This window comes from Bos indicus, chromosome 6 (assembly GCF_029378745.1).
Source record: "Bos indicus isolate NIAB-ARS_2022 breed Sahiwal x Tharparkar chromosome 6, NIAB-ARS_B.indTharparkar_mat_pri_1.0, whole genome shotgun sequence".
NCBI classification, from domain to species: domain Eukaryota; kingdom Metazoa; phylum Chordata; class Mammalia; order Artiodactyla; family Bovidae; genus Bos; species Bos indicus.
In genome coordinates, this window is record NC_091765.1 from 35,517,900 (window position 1) to 35,542,918 (window position 25,019).

At 37.6% G+C, this 25,019-nt stretch overlaps 1 protein-coding gene across 2 annotated transcripts in view; it reads right to left on the bottom strand.

The window, feature by feature from the left end:
• MMRN1 (multimerin 1) overlaps positions 1 to 21,542 on the bottom strand; it is a 93,640-nt gene extending 72,098 nt beyond the window's left edge. For both annotated transcript variants that reach the window (XM_070791182.1, XM_070791181.1), the window contains exons 1-2: positions 21,456 to 21,542; positions 1,197 to 2,033 (exon numbers count right to left, since the gene is read on the bottom strand). In XM_070791182.1, coding sequence (XP_070647283.1) covers positions 1,197 to 1,786 — 590 coding nt within the window. In that variant the 5' untranslated portion in view covers positions 1,787 to 2,033; positions 21,456 to 21,542. The remainder of the gene's footprint in view (positions 1 to 1,196; positions 2,034 to 21,455) is intronic.
• Positions 21,543 to 25,019: the final 3,477 nt, after the last annotated feature.

The following is a 25,019-nucleotide window of genomic DNA, read 5'->3' on the forward strand; positions in this document are numbered from 1 at the left end:
ATATTTAAAAAATTCTATAACCTTTGAAATACAGTGAAAATGGAATTAAATAAATACAAATCTATTGGTTTATATTCCCAGTGTGTCCTCATCTTTATATCAAGAACATCTTTATACCATTAACACAATGCCTTTCATATAGCAGGTGTAAGTTGCTATTATTAACTTAAATTAGTTTATGTAGTCAGGTATTTAACTCAAGCTTCCAAGGCATTATTTGGTGTCTTTAAATTTTTATTATAAGCAAAAGGTATTTGAAAGTTTAATTTCATAATACTAAACATCTAGTATTCTAAACATAGAAATAATTTTGAACATTAAATGAATAGAACACTGACTTGCGTTTCTCAGTGTTTTGTTCTTGTTTTTTTGGGCCTTTTAAAAGTTTTATTTAATGATACTGTTTTAAGCTTTGTTTTATTATTTTGTTTCAACAATTCAAATAGAATTTTCTCTAATTTTAAATCAAAATCAATTGGAAAAATTGGCCTTTCTAATCAACACATTAATGATAATAGCATAACTCAGTATAACAGTACTAGTAAAATATGATTTGTTGAGCACCCATTCTGTGAGAAGTATGTGTCTAAGCACATTTCATTAATTTAAATCTTGCATGATAACCCTGCAAAGTTGGAATTTTTATCTGTATTTCCTATCTGTATTTTACAAATGAAAAAACTTAGATTCAGGAACATCAATTGACTTGCTGAAGTCAAGGATCCAGACAGTACGGGAGCCAGGATTCCAACCCAGCTCTGCTTGGTTTGTTCTTGATAACTGTTTAATTTCCACAGCACCAGGCTGTTTCAATTTTTAAATCTGTTCACACGTTAACCGTATTGACATTTTTTTCTTTCACCTTGTGGATGTAATTCTGAGCACAAACAGCATATGCTTGATGTGAGTTAACTAACAAGTCACTGTAGGGTTACACTGTAGGGTTAGTGACCATCTCCAGTTAAAGTACCTCTATTTAGTAACTTGGACCACTTCAATTAAAACAAATTGCTGCATTTTATTTGTTCAGCTTTTCCTTTTAAGATAAGGTAATGCTCAATTCCCTCATCTAACTGACATATGATCTGGTTTCATCTTGAACACAAAACCCTGTCTGGAAATGAGACCATTTAACTGTTAGCTTGCAATCTTACAAACCGTATCATTAGAAAGGGGGAAAAAAAGAATTTTCTTACTTTCCTCTAGTTGTTTCAAAACTTGGTTTTTGTTTGCTGGTTCTTTGGCTTCCAGGGCTGTCACCTCTGCTGAGGTACGTTTCCCGTGGCGATCGATTTCCCACGCCTCCAACTGAGTTTGGAGAAATGCCTTGTTCATTCGTCTTTCTGGCAAAGCTCTGAAGAAATTTCAGGGTGGAGTTGGAAAGAATCACTGATTCTGCTTTAGGACTGAACTTGAGGGTAGGTTCCGTCTGGAGGGCAAGCGTTTGTAACTTCAGCATCCCTTCTTCTGTCTTCTCTGTGAGTGTGAGAGTTTGTTTTCTCACACCCTCTGGAGATGCACTTGTCTCTGAAGGCAGTGGTATTGATTTCAGAAGACTGTCTTCAGAAGTGCTGGAATCAGGAGCTGTGGCCACTTCAGTTGATGTGATCTTGGGGGTTGGCAGCACCTGGAGACTTTGTCCTTTGTTTGGAGGAACTGAAGCAGAGGTCGCATTCCTCTGGGAGTTCTCATCCTCAGTTGTAGTCCAAGTGTGCGTAGGGCCATTAAGCCCAAAGCCTCCACTCCATAAACTAGAAAGCAGGATAAATAGCCTTGCTCCTTTCATTTCAGTAGTTGGAAGCTAGAAAGCTCAAGTAAAATTGGGGGATAAAGTCCTTCTAGCCTTTCTGACAACTGCTTCCACACTGAATCTGCTAAGACAGAGGTTTGCCAATTTGAGATGTGAAGAGGAAACAGGTTTCTGTGTTTTGTAGTGGACTCAGGAAGTTTGATTTCCTGTTTCTGTAGGTTCTGTGTGATCTGTGACCTCTGGTAGGATGATCTATGGAAGCAGTAAAGCGTGTCTGACGAAGCTGAGGGTAAATGGAAAAACACAGGCAATGATTATCAGGAAAACCCATGAAAGAAATGTGAAGTAACTTTCCCAGGTCCACTTATATTTCATGTGTTGCTCAGTTTTGAAGAGAAATTTCATGGTGATGATGGAATTTTGTTTGGATGGGTTAAGTCAAATAGTTTACATTTTGTTCTACTATGCAAGGAAATTGAGAAAAAATAATGTGATACTTCCTTTCAACTGTGCCCCATCCAGAGAGCCATGTTTTGTTTAAGGACATATACACATGCACAAATAAAAACTCTGTCTGCAGTGTCTCCGCCCTTTCATGCATCACAGGCTAAATTGTGAAAAAATAAAAACATGTCCCTATTTTTCTATACACACTTTAGCTGTAGCATTATTTGAAATCAATCTCAATGATGATAATAAAAAAGAAAAGGATAAATTATTGAATTATGTGAGTATACAAGAAACTCACTTTAAATTTTGCTCTCGAAATTTCTATTGGAACCAGTTAATGGAATGAAGCATCAGAAATTTAATTCTCTATTTTCTAATGCTTATCTTCTCATGGTTGAGAGTGATTAGTATTTTACCATTAAAAAAGGATGAAGAAAGAGTGGACTCATATGAAAATAAATTAAAGTGGAATAATACATATTAGTTTTTGTATTTTTACTGTAGTGCCAAATGTATCAGCAGCAGAAAGTAGGGAATTGCATTGATCAAAGACTGTTCAATGGTGGTTTTCCCAGTAGAGATGCTTCATGGGATTTATGATTTCACTGTTCCAACAAATGTCTGATTCTCAGGCTTCCATTAAGCTCTCTGAGCTGTAAAAAATTTTCCATAGCATACCCTTCGGACATGTAAGTAACAAACTAGAGTAGTTCATCCATCCATATGTTTCTTCTTTCTTTCATTCATTCAGTAATAACCCAAATCGCCAGTCAGCTTTAGTGAGGTGCTCTCTTAGATGCTAAGATTATAAAGCAAGAATATTTTTGGGTCTCAATGTACTTGTGTTCTATTATATATTACCTGAAAGCTAGATCTCTGTGTAATTAATCTTTTTGTCAATTTCAGTGCCTGGTATTAAGTTCTTGTTAAATATTCAGTCTTGTAACGTTTTCTTCAGAACCAAAAAACTGGAAACCTCATGACTATTTGGTTATATATTATTATAGATATATACTCTTGTCTCTAATCCTTTATAAATGGGGTTGCAAAGAGTCCAGGGGGTTACAAAGAGTCAGACACAACTGAGCGACCAAACAACAACAGATATATATTCTTGTCTCTAATCCTGTATACAGGACACCAGGTTTCGAAACAAGACCTAAATTTCCTCTGAACTACTAACTTTTTGATCTTAATACATTTTCTCCCCTTCATCTCCATCATTCTCTTATATAAGCTATTGTTGACATTTAGACAAGATCGGGTGCATTCAGGGTGGTATGGCTGTAGACTGTTGTTGACATTTAGAGAGTATATAACATGAGGTTATTTAAACTATGACACACATTAGTCAGCAGCAACCCAACTGACTTTGATACGTGATACAAAACATCTGTTTCTCAGATATATCACAGAGCAACTAACTAACTTTGCATTTGTAAAAGAGCAAATAGGTCCAGCACAGACAATCCAGGCAGCAATTACTTACTAAAAAGAGTGATGAAATGCATAATTTTCACAACACAAGTATAGTTGTCAGTACTAAAAAAAGACATTACAGCTTCTTTATCTGGAAAAGACACAAGCAACTATCTTTGACTTAGAACAGAATAGTAATTAGAAAGCTCTAAGTGAAGTATTTCTATTTAGTGTACAATTTTAAATCATTTTGTTAGATTTAGTAAAAGTAGATGAAGAGACCATCCTGAAAGTTTAAGAAATAATCAGAATAACGACACACACACATTTTCTTATTTCTATGATTTGAAAAAAAAATCTTGATCCTATTTAGGACAAATGAACTTGAGTGGTAAGGGTCACTCATATAAGAGATAACAAATGGCTCTCAAATGGTAATAAAAACTGAGCTGAGGTGAAGCAATTCATTTCTCCTCCTGTAACACATTGACCAATAATGATTTTGGTTACCCCTATCCTAGCTTACAAGTGACCTTGTGATCAGAAGGCTAAAGGTTCTGTATCTCATTATCAATCCAATAAGCCATCTATTGCTGTAACTCCCTAGAGAAACACCATCTCATCTGAGGGATTTAGGTGTATGGATCAGTCCTTAATTGGAGACATAAAGTAAGTACCTATACTTAAGAAACTGTCAGAAGTCTAGCCTCAAATTCTGCTTTTGAGACTCTTAATATTCATCAACTAACAATTAAGAATAATAATATTCCTGGGATTATTGCCTAAAGAATATTCAGTCATTCTTCTAATTACTATAAAAACTATCCCTGGATTAAACTATATCATCAGAGTTTTTACACCTGGACCCAATCATTTTGCTACACCCCTGTGGTTGCTAAATCGTTTAAGTTAAACTGTTTTACTCTATTGCCATTTTTCTTCATTGAGCAATTTATAAGAAAGCAACTATAAAACTCATTATATTATGTACTATCATCGAGTTTGTATGTCATTTTTCATTGTACCTTAAGGATTGAATATATTTTGCAAAAGGGCTCCCTCTAGCTGATGAGATAATGGGGGTTATTTCCATTTTCTTTTTGTAATGTATTATTATTCATTGTTATTATTTTAGTCTTTTCTAATCATAAGAAAAAACAAAAAAATCATATTAAGTTGAAACAAAAATGTAATTAGGAGTTAAAAGAGAATCTTAGATTAAGGACTTCATGATTTGTAGATTGTTGTGCAGTCACTCAGTCATGTCCTACTCTTTGCAACCCCATGGACTACAGCACACCAGGCTTCCCTGTCCTTCACCATCTCCCAGAGCTTGCTCAAACTCATGTCCATTGAGTCGGTGATGCCATCCAACCATCTCTTCCTCTGTGGTCCCCTTCTCTTCCTGCTTTCTATCTTTCCCAGCATCAGAGTCTTTTCCAGTGAGTCAGTTCCTTGAATCAGGTGGCCAAAGTATTGGAGTTTCAGCTTCAGCATCAGTCCTTCCAGTGAACATTCAGGACTGATTTCCTTTAGGACTGATGGATTGATATCCTTGCAGTTAAAGGGACTCTCAAGAGTCTTCTCTAACACCAGAGTTCAAAAGAATCAATTCTTTGACACCCAACTTTCTTTATGATCCAACTCTCACATCCATACATGACTCCTGGAAAAACCATAGCTTTGACTATAGGGACCTTTGTCAGATTTGTAGATAGTGCTATGTATTATTTAAAAGCCATTTTATGGCTGCAAGAGTTATTGTCCTCTATAAAATATTGGAAGCAGGGAATAGTTTCAACTAGATTAACAGGGTTTCTTGGCAGCATCTTTCTTTCTCACAAAGAAATTCTCATCTTTAAAATAGTATAAAATTTTGAAAATAATACTTCACTATAGCCCTTCTCCATGCCAAGTAAGTCATGCCAAGTAAGTATCTGACTCTCATTTTACTGATAGAAAATCAAGCTTAAAGAATTTAAGTAACCTCCTAAAGTAGCACATTGTTTATTGATGCATAGTATGTCCAATTCTTTATTGTGCCCATTTTGCATGAAATGTTCCCTTGGTATCTCTAATTTTCTTGAAGAGATCTCTAGTCTTTCCCATTCTATTATTTTCCTCTATTTCTTTGCATTGATCACTGAGGAGGGCTTTCTCATCTCTCTTTGCTGTTCTTTGTAACTCTGCGTTCAAACGGGTATATCTTTCCTTTTCCTTTTTGCCTTTAGTTTTTCTTCTTTTTTCAGCTATTTGCAAGGCCTCATCAGACAACCATTTTGCCTTTTTGCATTTCTTTTTCTTGGAGATGGTCTTGATCACTGCCTCTTTTACAGTGTCATGAACTTCCGTTCATAGTTCTTCAGGCACTCTATCAGATCTAATCCCTTGAATCTATTTGCCACTTCCACTGTATAATTGTCAAGGGATTTGATTTATTAAGAAGAGATGGCAAGAATACACAGAAGAATTATACAAAAAAGATCTCCACGACCCAGATAACCATGATGGTATGATCACTCACCTAGAGCCAGACATCCTGGAATGCGAAGTCAACTGGTCCTTAGGAAAAATCACTACAAACAAAGCTAGTGGAGGTGATGGAATTCCATTTGAGATAAATCCTAAAAGATGATGCTTTGAAAGTGTTGCACTCAATATGCCAGCAAATTTGAAAAACTCAGCAGTGGCCACAGGACTGGAAAAGGCCAGTGTTCATTCCAATCCCAAAGAAAGGCAATGCCAAAGATGCTCAACTACAGCACAATTGCATTCGTCTCACATGCTAGCAAAGTAATGTTCAAAATTCTCCAAGCCAGGCTTCAGCAGTATGTGAATCATGAACTTCCAGATGTTCAAGGTGGATTTAGAAAAGGCATAGGATCCAGAGATCAAATTGCCAACATCCGTTGGATCATCAAAAAAGCAAGATATTTCCAGAAGCACATCTCAGTTCAGTTCAGTCACTCAGTCATGTCTGACTCCTTGCAACCCCATGGACTGCAGCACGCCAGGCATCCCTGTCCATCACCAACTCCCAGAGTTTACTCAAGACTCATGTCTATTGAGTAGGTAATGCCATCCACCATCTCATCCTCTGTGGTCCCCTTCTCCTCCCACCTTCAATCTTTCCCAGCATCAGGGTCTTTTCCAATGAGTCAGTTCTTTGCACAAGGTGGCCAAAGTATTGGAGTTTCAGCTTCAGCATCAGTTCTTCCAATGAATATTCAGGACTGATTTCATTTAGGATGTACTGGTTGGATCTCCTTGCTGTCCAAGGGACTCTTAAGAGTCTTATCCAACACCACGGTTCAAAAGCATTAATTCTTCAGTGCTCAGCTTTCTTTATATTCCAATTCTCAGATCCATACATGACTAAAAACATCTATTCGGCTTTCCTGACTACACCAAAGACTTTGACTGAGTGGATCACAACTGTGGAAAATTCTTAAAGAGATAAGAATACCAGGCTGCCTTACCTGCCTCCTGAGAAATCTGTATGCATGTCAAAAAGCAACAGTTAAAGCTAGACATGGAACAACAAAATGGTTCCAAATTGGGAAAGGAGTATGTCAAGGCTGCTTATGCACCCTACTTATTTAACTTATATGCAGAGGACATTATGCAAAATGGCAAGCTGGATGAAGCACAAGCTGGAATGAAGATTGCTAGGAGAAGTATCAGTAACCTCAGATATGCAAATAACCCCACCCTTATGGCTGAAAGTGAAAAAGAACTGAAGAGCCTCTTTTTGGAAGTGAAAGAGGAGAGTGAAAAAGTTGGCTTAAAACTCAACATTCAGAAAACTAAGATCATGGTATCTGGTCCCATCACTTCATGGCAAATAGATGGTGAAAAAATGGGAACAGTGACAGACTTTATTTTCTTGGGCTCCAAAATCATTGCAGATGGTGACTGCAGCCATTAAATTAAAAGACACTTGCTCCTTATAAGAAAAGCTATGACCAACCTAGACAGCATATTAAAAAGCAGAGATATTACTTTGCCAACAAAGGTCCATCTAGTCAAAACTATGGTTTTCCCAGTAGTCAGGTATGGATATAAGAGTTGGACTATAAGGAAATCTGAGCACTAAAGAATTGATGCTTTTGAACTGTGGTATTAGAGAAGACTCTAGAGAGTCCTTTGGACTGGGAGGAGATCCAACCAGTCCATCCTAAAGGAAGTCAGTTTTGAATATTCATTGAAAGGACTAATGCTGAAGCTGAAACTCCAATACTTTGGCCACCTGATGCAAAGAAGATTCTTTTCATTGGAAAAGACCCTGATGCTGGGAAAGATTGAACATGGGAGGAGAAGGGGATGACAGAGGAAGAGATGATTGGATGGCATCACCAATTCAATGGACATGAGTTTGAACAGGCTCTAGGAGTTGGTGATGGACAGGGAGGTCTGGTGTCTGCAGTCCATGGGATCACAAAGAGTTGGACCTGACTGAGCGAATGAACTGAGACTGATGTCCAATTCTTCTTTCCATCATCTAACAGTAAACTCCACTGCCCCCCAACCCCACGTCAAAAATAGAAAACTAGAAGACTAGTTTACAAAAATCTAGAGAAAATTTTCAAGTTGTCATCATTCATTTTGTCAGTTGTTTTTAACTGTATATTTTGCTTTTATGTCACAGCTAAAACATATAGTGAGATACTGCTGATAATATTGTGATTTATATTTGTTTAAATTTATGGAATTAGAGGGGAGATTTTTGTTTGTAAATTTGCTTTTAGTCTAATCTTTACAACTTTATTCTCTCGTTTGGGTGCCATTTTTAATTCCTATTCAGTATTATAAGTGATATCACTGATCATTTGCTAAGTCATGTCCAGCTCTTTGTGACCTCATGGTCTGTAGCCCACCAGGATCCTCTGTCCTCCACTAACTTTGAGAGTTTTCTCAAATTTGTGTCCATTGAGTCAGTGATACTATCTTTCCCAGCATCAGGGTCTTTTCCAATGAGTTGGCTCTTTGCATCAGGTGGCCAAAGGATTGGAGCTTCAGCTTCAGCAACAGTCCTTCTGATGAATATTCAGGGTTCATTTCCTTTAGGGTTGACTGATCTCCTTACTGTCCAAGGTACTCTCAAGAGTCTTCTCTAGGAACACATTTCAAAAGCATCAGTTCTTCAGCACTCAGCCTTCTTTATGGTCCAACTCTTATATGCATACATGACTCCTGGAAAAGCCATAGCTTTGACTAGATGGACATTTGTCAGTAGTGTTGTCTATGCTTTTTAATACACTGTCTAGGTTTGTCATAGCTTTCCTTCCAAGGAGAAAGTGTCTTTTAATTTCATTGCTGCAGTTACTGTCCACAGTGATTTTGGAGCCTAAGAAAATAAAATTCGTTACTGTTTCCGCTTTTTCCCCTTCCATTGGCTGGGAAGTTACGGGACTGGATGCAATTGCCTTATCCTTCACAAGCACAGAAAACATGCTCCTTCACTTGCTAGAGCGAAACCTCCAGGACAGTATGAGTGCTACATCCCCAGCATCTAGTATAGTGTTTGGTAGACATTCAATAAATGTTTACTAAAATGAATGAACGCATAAAATGATGAAGTACTTCTATACAGCTGTAGTAGCACCTGTCAGGGGTTAGAGGGGAGGATCCATTCCCCAGTTCATAGCTACACAAAAGAAAAAAAAAATGCAAGGTAAATAAATACAAGGTACTCCTTCTATGAATACAACTTCAAGAAGTCTCCTAGAATACCCTTTTAATAAGATTACCTCTTGAATGCAAATCCTTCCAAAATAAAACTCAGAAATACCACTGTTTTTACCTCATCTGTTTTCAAAATATGTTTGAGACAGTTTTTCTTGAAACCATCACAGGCACATGAGAACTACAAAGCAAAGTCTAAGAGCTGTATAATAAAGGGTAATAAAGAAATAGTTATGCTAGAAAAATCTCAGGTGTGCAAACAAACCAAAGTTAACTATAAAATTTAGGTCCAGTAGTCTGGTAGGAAAGGAGATATGGAAGTATAATGAGTCAAATAATTTTTAATATTAAATGAGACAAGCTTATTAATTTGTCAGGAAAGAACATATTCTGTCCTAATATAAAAAATTTATCTCTATAATTAGGAACATTAAGAGCAAACTGATAAAAGATGACCAAATAACCCTCTTAGGAAATGTTTATATTGTAGTTTGCAAAATCTCCTATTGCTTATTTTATATTTTCCATTTAAGTAGAACAATATACTTGAAAGTATTAAAAAGTCTTTAAGACTAATTCCTTTTGCACATTTTAGAAACAGCATTTTCTTTTCCTTCATGAAAGTTATGGCTAATCATTGATTGATTATCATTAATGACCTCTGCTTCTGGAAATATAGAAGCATATGTTTCCCTCTTCCTCCTACTAAGTACGTCTAAAACTCCTGGCCACTGTGTATAATATAAACATAAGAAGACTCTGGAAGGTGAGGAAGGCGGATGGGCTAGGAGACCTGAGGAACAACTGCATTGGGTTCTCTGGATTTTCTTTTTGCCTAATATCTCCCCAACCAAGTATGGGAGAATTTGACAAACTAGAAACACTGATGGCATAAACAATAAAACCCCAAGAAAATCCAAAGGACCAGAAGAAAATGGTCAACCTAGAAAGACAGAAATATTTTTAGACAGTAATTGTTCTACTCCCACCAAATACCACAGCAAGAACTGTGGTACTGCCCTTGTCCCTGCCTGCAGAGGCTGAACGGAGAGCTTAGATTCTGCACTCACAGGATTGTTACAAGCAGCCTCGGCTTCCATCCCTTCCCTGGGGTAGTGACAAGAAAAGGCTAATAGAGGAGGAATTAGTTTTCACTAAGTCACTGCCATAACCTTCCAAAGGCTGGATAAAGGGCAAGAGGACTGAAAATACAAATGGTTTTGAGGTATGCTAGTCTTCACTGAGCACACTTCAGTGGTCTCCTAAAGGCAAAACAGAAGGCAAAAGGTGGGAGAAATATCTTCCATAGTGTACAAATCCAGGGGTGGTTCTGGAGAAGGAAGATAACTCACTAGAGATGAAAATAAAATAGATTTCTTACTGTAAAACAGGAGATCTCCCATAGCATTTTAATCACCTCCTCTTCACTGGTGAGGAATTCCCACCTTATGATGGTAGGGGTGGATGACACATGACACCTGACAATGGACAAATGGGACTGGTAGCAGTTTGTACGTACACTCACAGTCCTGGGAAGGAAGACACTACATGTCACACTAGTCTGCACCGAGGTTGTGCCTGAGAACAGAGTGAAATAGCCAGGGGCTGTAAGGGGCCAGCTGTATAATATCAAGAATGTAGGTTGCCCCCTGGCTCTCAATGGAGGGTGAAATCGGCTTGTTTGAATAATTCTACAAGCTGGCAGAGAACTGAATCCCACTACTCAGGGATGAAGAGGAACTGTGCTTGGTCCCCTTGATAAGGAGAATTATTCGGCCAGGGGACCTTATCCACTGGAGCAGAAAGGGGAAGGGAACTTGTGGTTAGGGCCATAAGAAACCCTCTAGGTTTCACATGTTGCGGCAGCATATAATTGGAAACCTAATTTTTAGGCCTGTAACACACAAAGTTCAGAGATATTTTTTCTGTATTGCAAAGAATAAAGAATTCTTTGGACCTTTGTTTGTGCTCTGATCGCAAGCTTAAGTGAAAGGAAAATCCTGATCATCTCAAAGTAGGATCAATTTTAAAACTGTGTTGAGTTAAAACAATAAAAGATGTAACAACTTTAGCTTAGATTAAACCTACCTCAACTACAAATTGGTGTGACTTAGACCCTATATTGGGGCTTCCCTGGTGGCTCAGTGGTAAAGAATCTGTCTGCAATGCAGGAGACCAGGGTTCTATCCCTGGTTGGGAAGATCCCCTGGAGGAGGACATGGCAACCCACTCCAGTAATCTTGCCTGGATTATTCCATGGACAGAGAAGTCCATAGAGTCGCACAGAGTCAGACGCAACTGAAGGGACTAATCAGCAGTGGACCCCATGTTTGAGGCCTGACAGGAGAAATATGCCCCTCTCTCTAAAATATTATTTGCTACAGTTCTTTTACACATAATACTCTCAAAAAAACATGAGACAAATGAAGAAACAAGAAAATGTGACCCATAGTCAAGAAACAAAACAGTAGTAGAAAAAGATCCAGGAAAAGCTCAGATATTATATGTATTGATATAATTTAACTTAAATATCCTAGAATGAGAGCAATATGTCTGAATACAGAGGGAATGTCAGCAGAGACAAAAACCTTAAAGAAAATAGAAATAATAGAAACAAAAATATGATATTAGAAATAATTTGATAAGCTTAATAGCACAGTGGAAATAGAAAGGGAAACAACGGGCTAATATGAAGACAGGCAGGTTAAATACAAATTGTCCAAACTGCAACACAAAAAAGATAAAGGTGTAGACAAAACAGTATCTGAGATCTGTGGAACATTTTCATACGCTATAACATAGAGGTAGGATTTAATAAAAGTAAAAGAAAAGGAGATTAGGACAAAAGATACAGTTTTAAAAGATAACAGATAAAAATTTTCCAAAATTGATGAAACACATTAACCCAAACACTAAAGAAGCTCAGAAAATCCTGAGAAGGAGATTGTGCCTGGACATATTGTAGGTAAAATCCTGAATAACCAAAGAATATTATTGAAAGCACTCAGTAATTTTTTAAAATAAGTTACATTATGCAAAGTGTACAGCTATTATGGCTGACTTTTAATTAAATACAACAAATGAGAGAAGACAATGGAATGACATCTTTAAAATACACAAAGAAAAAAAAAAGTTAAGTTAGAATTTTCTATCTACCTATCCAGCGTTTCTCATGATGTCCTTGTACTCTCATGATGTACTCTGGAAAAGTTCAGTTTTCATTCCAATCCCAAAGAAAGGCAATGCCAAAGATTGCTCAAACTACCGCACAATTGCACTCATCTCACACGCTAGTAAAGTAATGCTCAAAATTCTCCAAGCCAGGCTTCAGCAATATGTGAACCGTGAACTTCCTGATGTTCAAGCTGGTTTTAGAAAAGGCAGAGAGACCAGGATTCAATTTGCAAACATCCGCTGGATCATGGAAAAAGCAAGAGAGTTCCAGAAAAACATCTATTTCTGCTTTATTGACTATGCCAAGGACTTTGACTGTGTGGATCACAATAAACTGTGGAAAATTCTGAAAGAGATGGGAATACCAGACCACCTGATCTGCCTCTTGAGAAATTTGTATGCAGGTCAGGAAGCAACGGTTAGAATTGGACATGGAACAACAGACTGGTTCCAAATAGGAAAAGGAGTACGTCAAGGCTGTATATTGTCACCCTGCTTATTTAACTTATATGCAGAGTACATCATGAGAAACACTGGACTGGAAGAAACACAAGCTGGAATCAAGATTGCCGGGAGAAATATCAATCACCTCAGATAAGCAGATGACACCACCCTTATGGCAGAAAGTGAAGAGGAACTCAAAAGCCTCTTGATGAAGGTGAAAGCGGAGAGTGAAAAAGTTGGCTTAAAGCTCAACATTCAGAAAACGAAGATCATGGCATCTGGTCCCATCACTTCATGGGAAGTAGATGGGGAAACAGTGGAAACAGTGTCAGACTTTATTTTTCTGGGCTCCAAAATCACAGCAGATGGTGACTGCAGCCATGAAATTAAAAGACGCTTACTCCTTGGAAGGAAAGTTATGACCAACGTAGATAGCATATTGAAAAGCAGAGACATTCCTTTGCCAACAAAGGTTCGTCTACTCAAGGCTATGGTTTTTCCTGTGGTCATGCAGGGATGTGAGAGTTGGACTGTGAAGAAGGCTGAGTGCCGAAGAATTGATGCTTTTGAACTGTGGTGTTGGAGAAGACTCTTGAGAGTCCCTTGGACTGCAAGGAGATCCAACCAGTCCATTCTGAAGGAGATCAGCCCTGGGATTCCTTTGGAAGGAATGATGCTAAAGCCAAAACTCCAGTACTTTGGCCACCTCATGCAGAGTTGACTCATTGGAAAAGACTCTGATGCTGGGAGGGATTGGGGGCAGAAGGAGAAGGGGACACCAGAGGATGAGATGGCTGGATGGTATCACTGACTCGATGGACATGAGTCTGAGTGAACTGCAGGAGTTGGTGATGGACAAGGAGTCCTGGCGTGCTGCGATTCATGGGGTCGCAAAGAGTCGGACACAACTGAGCGACTGATCTGATCTGATCTGACTCTGCATATAAGTTAAATAAACAGGGTGACAATATACAGCCTTGATGTACTCCTTTTCCTATTTGGAACCAGTCTGTTGTTCCATGTCCAGTTCTAACTGTTGCTTCCTGACCTGCATATAGGTTTCTCAAGAGGCCGGTCAAGTGGTCTGGTATTCCCATCTCTTTCAGAATTTTCCACAGTTGATTGTGATCCACATAGTCAAAGGCTTTGGCATAGTCAATAAAGCAGAAATAGATGTTTTTCTGGAACTCTCTTGTTTTTTTGATGATCCAGCAAATGTTGACAATTTGATTTCTTGTTTCTCTGCCTTTTCTGAAACCAGCTTGAATATCTGGAAGTTCACAGTTCATGTACTGCTGAAGCCTGACTTGGAGAATTTTGAGCATTACTTTACTAGCATGTGAGATGAGTGCAATTGTGCAGTAGTTTGAGCATTCTTTGGCATTGCCTTTCTTTGGCATTGGAATGAAAACTGACCTTTTCCAGTCCTGTGGCCACTGCTGAGTTTTCCAAATTTGCTGACATATTGAGTGCAGCACTTTCACAGCATCATCTTTTAGGATTTGAAATAGCTCAACTGGAATTCCATCACCTCCACTAGCTTTGTTCATATTTAGAACTGCCTTATTCATAATAGTATCCCCAAACTGGAAGCAACCCAAATGTCCATCAATAGAAGGATATATTAATGAAGATTGAAATGTTCATACAGTGGAACAGTACTCTGCAACAAAAAGGAATGAAATACTTATGTGTGCAATAACATGAATGAATCTCAAAATCAATACATTGAGTGAAAGGTTTGAAACAAGAAAGATAGAAAAGAACACAGTTCTAGTTATAGGATATCTAAGAAAAGGAAGTACTAAATTATGGTGGTAGAAATCAGAAAATAGTTTTTCTGGGATTGGGAGGACTTATTGGAAAAGGACATGAAAGATCTTTCTGAGATGATGTAAATATTTTACATTTTGCTTTGGGTTGTGAGTACTGAGGATATACAGTTGTTAAATTACTGTGAATTTTAATGTATGTAATTTACACATTAATTTTTTATAAGTAGGAAAAGAATTTAATGAGTGTAAATCAAGAACATCTGCCCCTTCTTAGCAGTGAGTTGAACTTTCTTAATGTAAGTGTACAGTCTTTCTTTTATCAAATACAACAAATCTAGTACTCATATTCATATTATAGAGCAGAGATGATCTCCAGGATAGAAAGTCAACTTGAATTGATATTAACCAAAAATTTAGTATGTCTGAAGGAGGAAAGAAACAGGCCAAGCTGACTCCATCTTGAAAAAGAAGGAAACTCCATCTTGTACTTTCAGTGAACTTTGAACTATGTGCCTGATAGCCATGGAAATAACATACCTACGGCCGAACTAGCCTCCTGGACTGATAAACACCAGATTCCATACCAAGATTTCCCATCGCCAAAAAGAATGTAATAACCCCCTATGTAGTCAATCACCTTTGTAATCTTTATGGCACTCATTGGTGTAGGCTACAATGTATAAGCAGCTGACCCTTCTGATTATGAATCATGGCTTTAACCTGATTATACCTCCCTTTAACATTTTCCAGGCTAGGTTTAATGAATTTGGGGATGTGGGCTTGAGCAGTACACCTAAGGTATATAAGGTTTTCACAAAGTCAGTCAGGGTCCCTGGCTAAAGAGGAGACTCTCTCAGACCCGCTGGTGTAATAAACTGCACTCCACTATCCACGCTGTCCATCTGAATGAGTTTGTTTCCTGGAGCATTTGGCTATAACATGTCTAGAACACGAAATGAAAGAAAAAATACAGTAGGACACTCAGTGAATTCTGCTGTTAGAATCAGGACTAAAATCCAGATTTTGCAAAATGAAATCAATAGTCTTTTTATACCTAATTCTGTCTTCATACACATTCTCTTAAAAATACCTTAGTAAATTTTACAGAGCTTAGATGATTTTGTCTAATTTTAATACTGGGAAAAATGTTAAGTGCTCTTTCCAACTGACTAACCATGATACATATGCACGTGCGCGTGCACACACACACACACACACACACACAGACTTAATAATAAGTGATGATAAGTAGTAGACTAACAATCAAACAATTCATTTTTTTTTACCAGAACAAAATTTCCCTAAAATAGGAAAATAAGAAGCCAATAATTTTGTCACATCTTAGAGGAATTAATGAAATATGGTCATTCTGAAGAGACTTGATTGTAACACACAGAGACAAAATATGAAAGTAATTTTCCTAAGAAGTTTACTTTTCTTAAGCAGTAGGAAAATGGTTTAATATCCTAATTTAAATAAGCTTAGCTTAAATTTAGAGCGATCCCAGCTGCTAACAAACTCTCATTAGTAATAAATTTAGGAAATGACCAGATGTTGTAAACAGTGTTATAATCAGAACAAAAATAGCTCACAAAGGACTTTGCATTCATCTGAAGGATTCTTAGCAGTTGTGATGCATAACTTATTATACTCAACTCCTTCATTAGTAGTATCATTACTGTTATGTTCCCAAAAGCAAAACTGTAAGTTGAAAAGAAGACCTGCAGAAATGATTCAGTGTATTACTCACAAAAATACAATGGATTGAAGAAGGTATATAGTATTTGACTGGATAGAAATATAAATCAATGCTAGTAGAACCATTATCAGGGTAGTGATAACAGTACTGAGTAGAATAAGACATCTTACATTCACCATGGGCAGCTCTGAGAAACATAAAACAGCTTTAACATTTCTGTCTCAATCTTTCATTTTAAAAAGGCATATAACTCATTCATACACACATAAGCATTTACACAAAATGAAAATACTTTCATTTCATTTCTAACACTTTTATAGTTAAAAGAAATCATTTTAAGAAACAACTGTATCTAACAGTAATTCTCAAGTTTTGAAGATTTTCATATGTGATAACTAGAAAACAGCCACATTACCTTGGGTCCTTTAATATCTTAGAATAAACAATTCCTATATTTAAGAAGTATGTTGCAAATGCATTTGCTTCAACTTCACAAATGGAATTTTGAAGTATATATTTGCCAGATTGTAATTTAAACCTTAAATAGAGAAGGAAATGGCAACCCACTCCAGTGTTCTTGCCTGGAGAATCCCAGGGATGGCGGAGCCTGGTGGGCTGCCATCTATGGGGTCGCACAGAGTTGGACACGACTGAAGCGACTTAGCAGCAGCAGCATCAAATATTAGCCTACATGCCAGTAAAATTAAGAAATTGCCTCCATTGACATTTACAGTTCATTGCTTAGCATAGAGTATGCAGATCTGTGTATTGTTAGTTAAACTGAAGAAATAGAAAAGGGAATTATCCATTCAAAACCTCTCTGGATTTGCATTGAAGCAGCCAACAAATGGCTTTCCCTTAAATTTATCAGCACTTCTGCTGCTGAATCTCAGTAAATAAATCTTTTCCAAATACAGCTACCCCATAAAACACATAATTTTTCTCATATTATCACGAGCCCTTTCTCTCCAAATTCTTTACCTATTTCTTTTAGAACCATAGGCAGTGCAGTGTAGAAAGAAGGCAGCATGGCAAAAGGTCTCAGGTTTGAACCTGAGATTTTTCTCATCCATGCTCTGTCATGGACTGCTGGTATGATCTTAGACATGTCCCTCAATCCTGCCAACCTTCTGTTATCTCCTCTATAGTCTCCTTCTGATGATTACATGGGTCAGTATACATGAGACTTTTTATACAATGTAAAGTAGTATGTTGGTCAAAGTTGAGATGTTATTATATCAAGAAACCAGAGTTATACTTGATCAACCCAGTGCTTAATTTCCATTATATTTTCTGGTGGTGAAAGAAAAGTCCAGTGCTATAAAGAACAATATTGCATAAGAACCTGGCATGGTAGGTCCATGAAATAAGGTAAATCGGACATGGTCAAGCAGGACATGGCAAGAATGAACACTGACATTTTAGAAATCAGTGAAATAAAATAGACAGGAATGGGCGAATTTAATTCAGATGACCATTATATCTATTACTGTAGGCAGTAATCACTTAAAAGGAATGGAGTAGCCCTCATAGACAACAAAACAGTCCAAAATGCAGTATTTGAGTTCAATCCCAAAACAACAGAATGATCTTGGTTTGTTTCCAAGGCAAACCATACAACGTCATGGTAATCCAAGTCTGTGCCCCAACTGAAGAAGCTGAAGTTGAATAGCTGACCTGTTCTAGGAAGACCTACAAGACCTTCTAGAACTAACACCAAAAAATAGATGCCCTTTTCACCATAAGGGATTGGAATGCAAAAGTAGAAAATCAAGAGTCAACTGGAGTAACAGGCAAGGTTGGCCTTGGAGTACAAAATGAAGCAGGGCAAAGGCTAACAGAGTTTTGTTGAAAGAACACACTGGTCATAGAAAACATCCTTTTCCAACAAACCAAGAGTCTACTCTATACATGGACATGGCCAGATGGCCAATACCTAAATCAGGTTGATTATGTTCTAACAGGCAAAAATGGAGAAGCTCTATACAGTGAACAAAAACAAGACCTGGAGATGACTATGGCTCAGATTATGAGCTCCTTACTGAAAAATTCAGGCTTAAATTGAAGAAAGTAGGGAAAACCTCTATGCCATTCAGGTATGACCTAAATCAAATCCCTTATGATTATAGATTGGAGGAGGGGGAGACAAATAGATTCATGGATAAGATCCGGTAGACAGAGGGCCTGAAGAACTGTGGATGGAGGTTTGCAACATTGTGCAGAAGACTGTGACCAAAATCATCCCAAATAAAAGAAATGCACGAAGGCAAAGTAGTTGTCTGAGGAGGCCTTACAAATAGCTGACAGAAAAAGAGAAGTGAAAGGCAAAGGAGAAAAGGGAATGATATACTCAACTGAATGAAGAGTTCCAGAGAATAGCAAGGAGAGATAAGAAAGCCTTCTTAAGTGAACAAAGCAGAGAAATAGAGGGAAAAAATATTGGGGAACACAAGAGATCTCCTCAAGAAGACTGGAAACACCAAGGGAATGTATCACACAAAGATAAGCAAATAAAGGACAGAATGGCAATGACCCAACAAAAGTAGAAGAAGTGAAGAGATGCCAAGAATACACAGATGAACTATACAAAAAAAAAGTCTTAATGACTCAGATAACCATGATGGTGTGGTCACTCCCCTAGAGCCAGACGTCATGGAGTGTGAAGTCAAGTGGGTCTTAGGAAGCATTGCTACAAACAAAGCTAGTGGAGGAGATGGAATTCCAACTTGAGCTATTTCAAGTCCCAAAAGATGTTGCTGTTAAAGTACTTCACTCAACACAGCAGCAAATTTGGAGAACTCAGCAGTAGTGTCCACAGGACTGGAAAAAGGTCAGTTTTCATTTCAATCCCAAAGAAAGGCAATGCCAAAGAATGTTCAAATTACAGTACAACTGTGCTCATTTCACATGCTAGCAACGTAACGCTCAAACTCCTTCAAGCTAGGCTTCAGCAGTATGTGAACTGAGAACTTCCAGATGTACAACTTGGATTTAGAAAAGGCAGAGAAACCAGATATCAAGTTGTCAACATTCACTGGATCATGGAGAAAATAAGAGAATTGCAGAAGAACATCTACTTCTGCTTCTTTGACTACACTAAAGCCTTTGACTATTTGGATCAATAGTCAAACTGGAAAATTTGACTAGAACAAATTTTCCAGTCAAACAAAAATTGGAACCTGGAAAATTCTTAAAGAGATGGGAATAAACAGATCACTTTAACTGCCTCTTGAGAAATCTGTATGCAGGTCAAGAAGCAACAGCTAGAATCAGACATGGAGCAATAGACTGGTTCAAAATTGAGAAAGCAATATGTCAGGGCTGCATATTGTCACCCTGTTGATTTAAGTTATATGCAGAGTACATCATGTGAAATGCCAGGCTGGATGAAGCACAAGCTGGAATCAAGATTGCCAGGAGTAACACCGGAAACCTCAGACATGCAGATGACACCACCCTTGTGGCAGAATGTAAAGAGGAACTATAGAACCTCTTGATGAAGGTAAAAAAGGAGAGTGGAAAAGCTGGTTTAAAACTCAACATTCAAAAAACTAAGATCATGACATCTGGTCCCATCACTTCATGGCAAATAGATGGGGATAAAATGGAAACAGTGGCAGATTTTATTTTCTTGAACTTCAAAATCACTGTGGTCTGTGACTGCAGCCATGAAATCAAAAGATGCTTGCTCCTTGGAAAGAAAGTATGACAAACCTAGACAGCATATTAAAAAGCAGAGACATTATTTTGCTGACAAAGGTCCATATAGTCAAAGCTATGGTTTTTCCAGTAGTCATGCATGGATATGAGACCATAAAGAACGCTGAGCACCTAAGAATTGAAGCTTTAGAATTATGGTGCTGGAGAAGACTCTTGAGGGTGCCTTGGACTGCAAGATCAAACCAATCAATCCTAAAGGAAATCACCCTGAATATTCATTGAAAGGACTGATGCTGAACCTGAAGCTCCAATACTTTGGCCACCTGATTGAAGAGCTGATTCATTAAAATAGACCCTGATGCTGGGAAAGGAGAAGGAGGTAGCAGAGGATAAGATGGTTAGATAGTATCACTGACTCAATGGTCATGAACTTGAGCACATGCCAGGAGACAGTGGAGGATGGAGGACAGAGGAGCATGGCATGCAGCAGTCCATAGGGTTGCCAAGAGTTGGACAAGACTTAGGTACTGACCACCACCAACAATGCTTTACTTCCATTATATTCTATACTCTTGACAAAGTAAGACTTGGACCCATCTATTCTTGAATTTCTCTGATCTTCAAGGAAGGATTTTTCTTATTCAAAACACCAGAAATCCTTCTGTGTGGTTCATCTCTTTTTAAAATTTTTGTTGGACATATTTATACATTTTTCTGTTTCCCCTTATGGCCTTCAACAGTCAAACACATAACCTCTCCTGATAATTGTAGTAATACTTTAACTTTGAGGCTTTGCCCTCTTCCCAGGTTATCCTGATATCATGTATTATGCTAGATTCTTCATCTTTGTTGACACACAGAGGCCAGTTCCTGTTATATTAGAAAACTGGTTGAAATAATTAACATGGAGCTTGGTTTCAAAAGGAAAGAAAGCAGTCAAATTTGCAAATGGACAAAATGTCCTTCATGATTTCTGTGTCCAGAGCAATCGAAATATCTGTAAAATTAAGGTAGCAGCAATCTTTTTCCAAAATATTGACAGCTTCACAGTACAAAGTCTATTGATTTAGTTTATCAACTAAAGAAACAGTTAAATAATTGTGCCATAGGCAATAATAGCATGATAACAGTTTTCACCATAAATGCTTTCCTTCAGTCTGTATTGTTAAATTCTGCCAAAAGGATTTTTCAAGTTCCCGCTGAATTAAAAGTGCCACACATTTTAAAGTAAAATCAATGCCTTAAAAATAAATTTATTGTGTGTTCAACAAAATACTAATACTGTTAATACTCAAAATAAACCTGTAATCTCATTAGAGTCAACAATATCAAACTTCTGTTTAAAAAAATTTCCTTCGAGTAGATTACTAATTTAGAAAAACTCCTTGATAGCTCTTACCTTAAAATTCTTTGCCCAGGGATATTAACTAGATGGTAACGTGTGGAAATTTCTGTTGGTCTCTTTGTAGTCTGTTTCCAAATAGTCACTTATTTCGAAACCAGAGAAACAGGAGCTTAAGAGGGAAAGGGGGAAACCACCCTTAAACAATAGCCCTGCCTTTATTCTCTGTAAGTGCCTAGCAACAGAAGCCCAGAGAAAGAGAAACTAAGATGCCTGAGGGCACTGACCCCCAGTCTGCTCCTATCCTTTCAATGCCGATGTGATCCTAAGGCTGTTACTAAGAAGTGTTATCCAACCTGGAGATTTAGCCACTGTAATGGAAGTGTTCTGACTAATATAAGGCTAAGAGAGTTTTCTCAAAAAACTTGATGGCGTTATACTTTGGTAATTAATAACATTTAAGTCAGTATTGAAAACAGGCATAATATATCAATATATATAAATCTTATGTATTACGATTTAGACTTAATTCTATCAGATTTAGGAAACAAAACAAAAAAAGTGGTGAAAGCTAGGGTAACCTGCTCTAGCCTTTTGATGAACACAATTAACACAATTGCTGCAGGTCTGGGTTACATTACTAAGAGCATTTCATAATCAGCCACCCTTCGCTGATAAAATCTGCCCTAATTCTTTGCTAAAGTGTTCTCTATAGTTTCTTATACAGCTCTAGGGAGTGGATGGAAAATGAGTTTGTCTCTGACAGAATTTTTCTAGAGTCTAGAAAAGTTTCAGTCAGCTAAATCTCTACTCTTAGCTTCTGTCTCTGTTTCAGCATGTGTCACATTTCTCCTGTTGAGTAAAAAGATTTTCCTCCACAAGCTGGTGGGAAGGGCCATGTGCACTGTTGTCTTTTGAATCCCATAGGCTTAGTAGTGCCCATGATTAGTGATCAGTTCATGGTGTTCCTTTCTGTAGCTCAAAGGAGTAAAAGCTTTGACATCAGTTTGATGTGTATTTTGCTCCCTTAAAGATTTTTCTCTCCCTGATCAGCTCAGACTCCCCAACTAAATGCATGGCTTATGACTGAAAAACAGTCTCTAGGTTATAGTACATTCAGATCTCTGTCTAAAACACATTTGAAAGTTTAGAGGCATATGGATGGAAGTGTATCTAAATTCCAGTGAGTCTTCAATGTTCTGCTTTTCACACACATACACACACACACACACGCACACACACAAAGTCTATTTAAGAAAAAACAAACAAAAAATATAAACCCTGACTAGAACAATGTTCTTTTTAAAATTTAAAATCTGTTTATGCTTCAAATATTTGCATGCTTCATATACAAAAATTGTTTATAACCTTTGGAAAAAATGGTGTTCTTTTTTCTTTGATGATGTAAGCATTCCAATAGTTACCCTACTCTTATGAAATGGGTAGAATCATAGCAAAGTATCATAAATCTCTCACATGAAATAATCCAAAATTCTATCACAGGTTTTGTGAAAATACAACATATAAAAGAGCATTGCATTCAGTTCTATGTTCCACTAAGCTATCCTATTCAGAGTCAATGTAGAAAACGTCTAAATTGTTTTATAAATATCTGAATAGGACAAAGGAGTCCAGAATGGCGGTGGCCAAAAGACAAGGAAGAGAAAAGCCTGTAAAAATAGAACAAAGAAGGTCCGAGGACCTGAGTGAGGACCTCAGGTAGAACAAACAGCACTCCTGGCTAGCCCAATTTACATAGGGCAGGCCCAGGGGGAGGAAAAACATATAAAAAGAGGAGCCAAAAGGCCGGGGGTCTCTCTCTCCCTCGCTCAGGAGCATGGGCATTCTCTCTCTATCTTCTCTTCACGTCTTTTGGGTCAGCATGTTCCAAGTCCTAGCACCTTGAGGATGTATTTTCCTTTTATTTTCTAAATAAAACTGAGCTGTAACACAGAGCTGTAACACTGATGTGTTCTTGAGTTCTAACATGGTCTGTCTGAGAGCTGTGACACACCGAGGGCTTTAACATCCGTCGCTTTAAATTTTTGTTGTGATGAGACAGAACCGAGGAAATTATCCACTCCCCTGACATATCTATCACAAATAGAATGAGTTAAATAATAATTAGTTATAGGTAAACAAAAATATTTTTGCCTTGACACTAACTTTTGACTTATATTTAAAAATAAGAAATGTTTATTTAGGTATATTTTCACATAAAATAGGAAAATATGATATTTAAAATAATTATTTATTAAAATAAAAATATAAAATTATTTTTATAGAAACGTATGAACACAAGTTTGTGAATTCAACAGAGAATATCCTGTGGTATGTTATATAGTATTGGGCATGACAAAATTGAGATTACACTACAAACTATTAAAGTTACTACTTTTATTCAAATAGTTAACAAACATGAAAACTCTATGTATTAATGCATAATTTAGCATGAGCATATTATATATAACATCTATATAGTATTCTATACACATATATAATGCATATACTATATACACATAATATATACATGTGTATACATACATAACCGGGCTCATGCTCAGTTGCTCTCATGCCCATGTTCAGTCGCTCAATCATGTCCAACTCTTTGCAACCCCATAGACTGTGGCCTGCCAGCCTCCTCTGTCCATGGGATTTCCTAGGCAAGAATACTGGGGTGGGTTGCCATTTCTTACCCAGGGGATCTTCCCCAGCCAGCAGTCAAACCCACATCTCCTGCACCTCCTGCATTGTCAGGTAGATTCTTTACCACTGTGCCATCTGGAACCCACATACATCATATACACACATACATAATATACATGTAGAGCATATAGAATATATATATAAAATGCAGGATGCATATAGATAGTGTGTGTATGTATCACAAATAACTCTAATACAAGGTAAAAGAATGGTATTTTTAAAATGCAAAAATAAATATATGAAGAGCTATAAGAGTCATTCAGAGATGACTTTTCATATATTCAATTTTATAAATTTGTGTTTGTGCATAGAGAAGTGATAGGGATAGAAAGAAAATCTCGTCTAGTCAAGGCTATGGTTTTCCTGTGGTCATGTATGGATGTGAGAGTTGGACTGTGAAGAAGGCTGAGCACCAAAGAATTGATGCTTTTGAACTGTGGTGTTGGAGAAGAGTCTTGAGAGTCCCTTGGACTGCAAGGAGATCTAACCAGTCCATTCTGAAGGAGATCAGCCCTGGGATTTCTTTGGAGGGAATGATGCTGAAGCTGAAACTCCAGTACTTTGGCCATCTCATGCAAAGAGCTGACTCATTGGAAAAGACTCTGATGCTGGGAGGGATTGGGGGCAGGAGGAGAAGGGAACAACAGAGGATGAGATGGCTGGATGGCATCACTGACTCGATGGATGTGAGTCTGAGTGAACTCCGGGAGTTGGTGATGGACAGGGAAGCCTGGCGTGCTGCTATTCATGGAGTCGCAAAGAGTCGGACACGACTGAGCGACTGAACTGAACTGAAGCAAGATATTTTGTCTTTTTTATCATCACTGTATTTCTAGAGTGTGGAACACTTCTGTATTTATTAAATAATTGTTGAAAGCAGTTCTCAAAAATAATGTCAAGTTTTCTGAAGTCTTT